Source organism: Arachis ipaensis, chromosome B04 (genome assembly GCF_000816755.2).
Source record: "Arachis ipaensis cultivar K30076 chromosome B04, Araip1.1, whole genome shotgun sequence".
NCBI classification, from domain to species: Eukaryota; Viridiplantae; Streptophyta; class Magnoliopsida; order Fabales; family Fabaceae; genus Arachis; species Arachis ipaensis.
The window spans coordinates 111668770-111678037 of NC_029788.2; the positions used below are offsets into that span (position 1 = coordinate 111668770).

At 31.9% G+C, this 9268-nt stretch overlaps 1 protein-coding gene and 1 pseudogene across 1 annotated transcript; both read right to left on the bottom strand.

Annotated features, from left to right (window-relative positions):
* LOC107636793 (probable purine permease 4) lies at positions 4539-5540 on the bottom strand. The gene has a single exon (XM_016340279.1). The coding sequence runs from the start codon at positions 5538-5540 to the stop codon at positions 4539-4541; it is 1002 nt and encodes a 333-aa protein (XP_016195765.1).
* Positions 6650-9268, bottom strand: part of LOC107636792 — a 13064-nt pseudogene continuing 10445 nt past the window's right edge.

Sequence of the window (9268 nt, forward strand, 5' to 3'; positions counted from 1 at the left end):
TCAAGCCAAGGCTAATTATTCAACATCAATTCTCTTATACAATTCAATTATCCCTTTTTGGGCTGCCAATATACAATTCAATTGAATAACACATTGATGAAATTTCTTATTGTGCAACAAGCCTCTTATAACTAACCAAACCCTAACTAGATTCAACAAATTCAATGCTTGTCAACAACAAAAACTCAGAATACAGAGTTACAGACAACTCAACCTCCAAATCCAGAAACAGAAAAACTAAGTGAAACAATTCAAATTAAATTCAGACTCACATTAAGGAACAACCCAACTCAGAACACAATCACAAATCAGAATCTAGTACAAAAAATCAACTCAGAAGCCAGAATCTTAGAAATCAAAACTAAAGAAGCAGCGACTTACTGGAGACACGGCGAGGGAGGAATGACGGTGGTGACAGTGAGCTCAGAAGAGGATCATCAGTTTCTTTTTTTTATTTTAATTAAAGTTTCAAAACCAGATCAATTTCAGTACTGCACCATTCAAACAAAACAAATCAAATTCAAAACAACACAATTTACACAAAAATGTATACATATATACACAAAATTGAATCAGAGGAAACAGATCTAGAGAGAAAAACAGAGAAATCGAATGAAGCAGCAAGCATATTCAGAAGCAGCAAAAAATTTTCATCATTAAGCAACAAACAGAAGCAGCAAAACATATTCAAAATCAACAACAGCAATGATTCAGAAAACCATGAATATAATGAAACAGCAAGCATATTCAGAAGCAGCAAAAAATTTTCATCATTCTGAATATAATGAAACAGCAAGCATATTCAGAAGCAGCAAAAAATTTTCATCATTCTGAATATAATGAAACAGCAAAACATATTCAAAATCAACAACAGCAATGATTCAGAAAACCATGAATATAATGAAACAGCAAGCATATCCAGAAGCAGCAAAAAATTTTCATCATTAAGCAACAAACAGAAGCAGCAAAACATATTCATTATTCAAAATCAACAACAGCAATGATGAAAATCAAAATCATAAATCAAGAAGGCAGCATAGAACAGGCGAGCTCACAGAACCTCAGAAAATCAAAATCCAAAATCAAGAAGGAGCATAGAACAGAGTCTTGCCGAATTCAGAAGGACGCGGGCTCGGCCGGTGGTGGTCGCGGCTGCTGTGGATGGTTGTGGGTGGCGAATGAGGGTCGGGCTAGGTGACGTTCGGCGACGAGGAGGCGGGCTCGGCCGGTGGTGGTCGCGGCTGCTGTCGATGGTTGTCGGTGGCGAATGGTGGCCTTGCTGGGTGAATGGAGGCTGGCGCAGATTAGGTTAGGGGAAAGGGGAGCTGAGCTCAGATTGAGATTAGGGTTAGTGGTAGTGGGTTAGGTTTCGGCGCTACGCGTTTGCCTTTTCTTCTTTTTTTTTTTTTAAGCCAAAACGACGTCGTTTTGGCATTGAAGCTGCAAATCACTAAACCGCCAAAAAACCGAACGGTTCTTCCGGTTTGCCGGTTAACCGTCGGTTCGATCAGTTTTTTCACCGGTTTTTGCTAGGCAATTTTCTCCGTCACCCGGACCGATTAGGCCACCGGTTCCTGGTTATTCCGGTTGAACCGGCCGGTCCGATCCGATTTTCAGAACCATGATAAAAATCCACCCCTACCCACCCCGTTGCCACCCGTACAAAAGAAGGCTCAATAATGGTGGCTATATATGGAAATGAATGCCCATGTGCCGCAGAAAGTAACTCTATGGCCTCATTAAGATTTCTCTCTATGATTTACATTTATTTTGCATCTTTATTTATACATTTCTTTTTTTTTTAAATAAAATAAAACATATATGTTATGTTTAAATCAATTTTTTAATATCAGGCTTAAGATACATTTTATATATCTTCCAATTACTCGTAATGTTTCACTAATGTTGTGTTTAAATGCACACTTTATTCCCTTATGATGGCTAAACCGTAGCAATGCCAAGTTTACAAGAAATTTGGGCACACAACTCTCAATTATTGGTACAGGTATGATGGCTATGATAATGGAAGAGTTGAAGTTTCGTCACATTCGTACAACCTTAGCACAAATTTGTCATACATAAATACCTTGGTTTAGATTATGCTGAATTTGCTACTCAAACAACATTGCAAGATTCAGATTGGTTTCTAGATTCAGGAGCCACGCACTACATGACTACGATGCTCACAATTTTGGAAAAAAGACTGAATATGCTGGTTCAAAAAGAGTCACCATCGATAATAGTTCAGGTTTGCCAATTAGTCATATTAAAAGTTCAATTTTATTTCAGATCTGAATAGAAATAGAGTACCCCTAATTATTGAGTTGTGAATGATAATTTTGGTTTTCAATATCAAAATTATACATTGTTCCAAAATAGCTTTCGGGTGGGGTGTAAATTAAAAAAACTAAAATGTGGTCAATCTGTTAAAAAATTATAACCATATTTTGGTTAACCAATTTAATAAAATAATTTTAAAAATGATATCCATATTATTAAAAAGTAGTTAACCAAAATCAAAACCAAATTTTATGCAACTCTTGTGTTCAAATTGGCTAACCGATTTTTTTGTAGAATTAGAAAAACCAATTTTTTGGTCCAAAAACCGATTTTTTGTCCAAAAACTGATTTTATTTTTCAAAAACCCAATTTTTTTCAAAGCTAATTTTTATTTTATAACCGGTTAAAAACCAATTTTTAAAATTTATAACCGGTTAATAATTAATTTCATCATATAAAATTAATTTGGTTAATTAACTAAAATTAAATTTTTGGTTAACTAAAATCATATTTGATTTTTGAATTAACCAAATTATGTACAACTCTAAAATCAACCATAAGCTTCCTACACAATTTTTAACCATTTTTTCTCTAACTCCGTAATATAACAAAAAAATTTTCACTAAAAAATTAAAATTAACGCATCTCATTATTATCGAAAGCCATTTTACAAAGAGAAGAGGCCATTTTTGCAACATAAGAATTTACAAAAAAATAAGACAATTGGTGAAAGTGAGAAAGTGGCCTTTGAAAATGAAGTATTAATAGAGATAGCTAAAACAATATCTTCCAACGGTTAAAAAATGAGATTAATTATTTTTTTATAATAAAAATACAAATTTATTAATTTGTTTAATGCTTTTAATAGATAACAATAACTTTTTTTTAGAAAAACACCACACTTACATTCCTTATTTTTCAAATGAATTAATGCTAAACTCGTGTGATTTATGGGCTTACATTTTAATTTGACATAATAATTATAAACTTTTGGTTAACCAAAAAATAGATTTGATTTTTGAATTAACCAAATTATGTACAACCCTAAAATCAACCATAAATCTCCTACACAATTTTTAACCATTTTTTCTTTTTTCTAACCCCGTAATACAACAAAAAAAATTTTTAATTAAAGAATTAAAATTAGTGCATCTCATTATTATCGAAAAACATTTTACAAAAAGAAGAGACAATTCGTGCAACAGAAAAATTTACAAAGAGATGAGGCAATTAGTGCAAGCGAAGAAGTGACCTTCGAAAATGAAGTATTAATAGAGAGAGCTAAAACAATGTCTTCCAAATGTTAAAAAATGAGATTAATTATTTTTATAATAAAAATATAAATTTACTAATTTGTTTAATGCTTTTAATAGATAATAATAACCTTTTTTAGAAAAACATCACACTTACACTCCTTACTTTTCAAATCAAACACGTTAAAAAATAAAAAAAGATCTTTTTTCATTGAAAAAAGATCTTTTTTTAACAAAATAATGGCGCCCAAACATGCACTAACCGGTTTATCGGTCCTACCAATATTTTGAGAGCATGCCTAAATATGAGATGTTAGACTAGTGAAAATAAAAGAAAGTAAAATAGCAAATGATAATGACACCACGTTGGTTGGTGCAATGAAGGTACCAAACCAAACCCACCCTTTTTCTTTCTAACTTCGTTTCGTAAATTCCTCATTGACGTCTAAATAGTTAATTACTATTTAGTATTTACTATACGTGTTTAGTTAATGTGTATATTTAACAAGTTAAATTGGTCGAATATTAGTTTTACTCGTTTGTTTAATTAAGTAAATATTAAAAGTTTAAATTATATCTTATATATGTAATAATTTATTAATTAAAAATAAATTCTTAAACAGATTTTAAATCNNNCGTATTAGGTTAAATCTTTTACGACTCACCGTAAAAAAACAATACATCAGTTAGTTATACTAATCAACCATTTTTAATTAATAATTAATAAGATAAAATGATTGTAGAGATACCTATTTAAATTTAATATTTTTCGTATGGAAGAAAATCTCATGTCCTAAGCTATTCAAGCTGTGATGTTGATGGTTTGATGAACTAGAAGGGATTAAGAGAGGGAGAAAAATGAGTTATTCTCATTGTTGAAGAGAATGAAAAATCCTCTTTAAAAATATTTGTTGAGTTATTACACCTTATATACTATGTACTCTTTATGTACTCTCACTAAAAAATAATTACACTGATAAGTCTATTATTGATAAAAAAAATAATTTAGGTAACACCCTCCCGCAAGCTAGAATTGTGTAAATCTAAAAATTCAAACTTGGAAACATTAGCAAGAAAGGACCCAGTGGTTGCCCCGATCAAAACCCAGTAAATCCTTTCTTCTTTGTCAAACACCAATTTGGCTTCTTTCTTCAAATCCCAGAATCCGTCTAGGAACACCATTCCCACGGTGTCCAACGCCGTCGCCGTCACCTCCATGACCATCTGCATCTCCATCACCATCTCGTAGCAATCAACCTTCTTGTTGATGTTCTCCACAACGGCAAGGTACAAAGCATACAACAAACATCCGCTAATGGTACAAAAGAATCCGATGAAGTACTCCCTCTCCGTTAGATTTTTCGGTCTTTCTCTACTGGAATTCAATGCGAGAAGAATGTAGCTCAACGTGATGAAAATCACGGTGGTGAGATTCCAAAAGGTTATCTTTTTCTTCCCCATGATGACAGAGAGAACAAGATTAAAACCAAGTTGGGAAGAAAGAAGAAGTGATGAGGTTGAAACTGGAAGATATAAAGCAGCATATGAGAAAATAACATTATTGATTTCGAGTATGATTCCAAGGAAGATCAATAAAGTTATAATCTTTCTATTGAAATCAGTAAAAGATTTTCGGATGGTGGATTTGAGTATAGAATTTGGGAGGAAAATGGGGATAAGTAAAAGGGGAAAACCCAAACACAAAAGCCAGGTTGAAAGCCATTCGCTTGCACTTTTGTGGGTGAAATAATATTTTGAAAGTTTGGTTGAAGAGACCGAACCCACAACAAGAAGAAAGTAACTCAGAACCAGCATGTATCTCTTGTTTTTGGTAAATTTTTGATCTGTTGCATGCAGTTCTTCTTGTCTTTCCTTGTTGTCCATTTCTGATGATTCTGCTTCTTCTTCTTCAATGTTGATTTCGTAGTTTTTGTCTTCTTCTTCAATGTTGATTTCGTCGTTTTTGTTCGTTGGAACCACTGGCTCTTGTGACGTAGTATTCTCCATGAAAGAGAAGAGGAATTTGATAAACAGAAACAAAAAATTGATGTGTATATAGAAGAAGTTATGTCTAAAGAGAAAGAGAAATAAGTGAAAAACTGATGTGTATATAGAAGAAGTTATGTCTAAAGAGACAGAGAATTAAGTAGTTGGATGTCAACGCCTCTGAACACGTCCCATAGTGAGTTTACTCAAAGTCATATTTGAATAGGATGTGTTTCCATTGAAAAATTCTTGTATGAGCACAAGTTTGACAACTCACATTTAGGCATACTTGAAATAAAAGTGGGTTCCACCAATTTTATGATATATTAACCGGTTTATCGGTCTTACTAATATTTTGAGAGCATGCCTAAATATGAGATGTTAGACTAGTGAAAATAAAAGGAAACAAAATAGCAAATGATAATGACACCACGTTGGTTGGCGCAATGAGGGTACCAAACCAAACCTACCCTTTTTCTTCCTAACTTCGTTTCGTAAATTCCTGATTGACGTCCAAATAGTAAATTACTATTTAGTATTTACTATACGTGTTTAGTTAATGTGTATATTTAAAAAGTTAAGTCGGTCGAATATTAGTTTTACTCGTTTGTTTAATTAAGTAAATATTAAAAGTTTAAATTATATCTTATATATGTAATAATTTATTAATTAAAAATAAATTCTCAAACAAATTTTAAATCATTGTAGGTTAAATCTTTTACGATTCACCGTAAAAAAATAATACATCAGCTAGTTATACTAATAAGCCATTTTTAATTAATAATTAATAAGATAAAATGATTGTAGAGTTACATATTTAAATTTAATGTTTTTTGTATGGAAGAAAATCTCATGTCCTAAGCTATTCAAGCTGTGATGTTGATGGTTTGATGAACTAGAAGGGATTAAGAGAGGGAGAAAAATGAGTTATTCTCATTGTTGAAGAGAATAAAAAATCCTCTTTAAAAATATTTATTGAGTTATTACACCTTATATACTATGTACTCTTTATGTACTCTCACTAAAAAATAATTACACTGATAACTCTATTATTGATAAAAAAAATAATTTAGCTAACACCCTCCCGCAAGCTAGAATGGTGTAAATCTAACAATCCTAGCTTGGAAACATTAGCAAGAAAAGGACCCAGTGGTTGCCCCGATCAAAACCCAGTAAATCATTTCTCCTTTGTAAAACACCAATTTGGCTTCTTTCTTCAAATCCCAGAATCCGCCTAGAAACACCATTCCCACGGTGGCCAGTGCCGTGGCCGTCACCTCCATGACCAGCTGCATCTCCATCACCATCTCGTAGCAATCAACCTTCTTGTTGATCTTCTCCACAACGGCAAGGTACAAAGCATACAACAAACCTCCGCTAATGGTGCAAAAGAATCCGATGAAGTACTCCCTCTTCGTTAGACTTTTCGGTCTTTCTCTACTAGAATTCAATGCGAGAAGGATGTAGCTCAACGTGATGAGAATCACGATGATGAGATTCCAAAAGGTTATTTTTTGCTTCCCCATGATGACAGAGAGAATAAGATTGAAACCAAGTTGGGAAGAAAGAAGAAATGATGAGGTTGAAACTGGAAGATATGAAACGGCATATGAGAAAATAACATTATTGATTTCGAGTATGATTCCAAGGAAGATCAATAAAGTTAGAGTCTTTCTATTGAAATCAGTAAAATGTATTCGGATGGTGGATTTGAGTATAGAATATGGGAGGAAAATGGGGACAAGTAAGAGGGGAAAACCCGAACACTGAAGTGAAGCTAGGTTGAAAGCCATTCGCTTGCACCTTTCTGGGTGAAATAATATTTTGAAAGTACGGTTGAAGAAACCGAACCCATAACAAGAAGAAAGTAACTCAGAACCAGCATGTACCTCTTGTTTCTGGTAAATTTTTTATCTGTTGCATGCAGTTCTTCTTATCTCATTTTTGATTCTGCTTCTTCTTCTTCAATTTTGATTTCGTAGTTTTTGTCTTCTTCTTCAATGTTAATTTCGTCGTTTTTGTTCGTTGGAACCACTGACTCTTGTGAAGTAGTATTCTCCATGAAAGAGAAGAGAAATTTGATAAACAGAAACAAAAAACTGATGTGTATGTAGAAGAAGTTATGTCTAAAGAGACAGAGAATTAAGTAAAAAATTGATGTGCATGTAAAAGAAGTTATGTCTAAAGAGACAGAAAATTAAGTGGTTGGATGTCAACACCTCACTGAACACGTCCCATAGTGAGTTTACTCAAAGTCATATTTGAATAGGATGTGTTTCCATCGAGAAATTCTTGTATGAGCACAAGTTTGACAACTCACTTTTAGGCATACTTGATATAAAAGTGGATTCCACCAATTTTATGATATATTAACCAGTTTATCGGTCTTACCAACATTTTGAGAGCATGCCTAAATTTTTGGTTAACTAAAAACCATATTTGATTTTTGAATTAACCAAATCATGTACAATTCTAAAATCAACAATAAGCCTCTTACACAATTTTTAACCATTTTTTTTTCTCTAACTCTGTAATATAACAAAAAAATTTCACTAAAAAAATTAAAATTAACGCATCTCATTATTATCATAAGCCATTTTACAAAGAGAAGATGTAATTTTCGCAACATAAGAATTTACAAAGAAATAAGACAATTAGTGAAAGTGAAGAAGTGGCCTTTGAAAATGAAGTATTAATAGAGAGAGCTAAAACAATGTCTTCCAACAGTTAAAAAATGAGATTAATTATTTTTTTATAATAAAAATACAAATTTACTAATTTGTTTAATGCTTTTAATAAATAATAATAACTTTTTTTTAGAAAAACACCACACTTACCCTCCTTACTTTTCAAATGAATTAATGCTAAACCCGTGCGATTTACGGGCATACATTTTAATTTGACATAATAATTATAAACTTTTGGTTAATCAAAAAATAGATTTGGTTTTTGAATTAACCAAATTATGTACAACCCTAAAATCAACCATAAACCTCCTACACAATTCTGAACCATTTTTTCTTTTTTCTAACCCCGTAATATAACAAAAAAAATTTCACTAAAGAATTAAAATTAGTGCATCTCATTATTATCGAAAAATATTTTACAAAAAGAAGAGGCAATTCGTGTAACAGAAAAAATTACAAAGAGATGAGGCAATTAGTGCAAGCGAAGAAGTGACCTTCGAAAATGAAGTATTAATAGAGAGAGCTAAAACAATGTCTTCCAAATGTTAAAAAATGAGATTAATTATTTTTTTATAATAAAAATATAAATTTACTAATTTGTTTAATGCTTTTAATAGATAATAATAACTTTTTTTTAGAAAAACACCACACTTACCCTCCTTACTTTTCAAATGAATTAATGCTAAACCCGTGCGATTTACGGGCATACATTTTAATTTGACATAATAATTATAAACTTTTGGTTAATCAAAAAATAGATTTGGTTTTTGAATTAACCAAATTATGTACAACCCTAAAATCAACCATAAACCTCCTACACAATTCTGAACCATTTTTTCTTTTTTCTAACCCCGTAATATAACAAAAAAAATTTTACTAAAAAATTAAAATTTGTGCATCTCATTATTATAGAAAGGAAAAGTTTAAGGGTCAGCAACTTTGTTAAATTCTGGCCAGCATATAACTAGCAAAGAAAAGTGAGCCATTGGATGAAATCTCACACCAATCTTACACCATTAAAACCATCATTGATGGCTATTTGATGGCTACAAATCACAAAAG

What these genes read in the sequence shown, in the direction of transcription:
- LOC107636793 (XM_016340279.1), bottom strand. Translation starts at nt 5,540, where the DNA reads ATGGAGAATACTACGTCACAAGAGCCAGTGGTTCCAACGAACAAAAAC.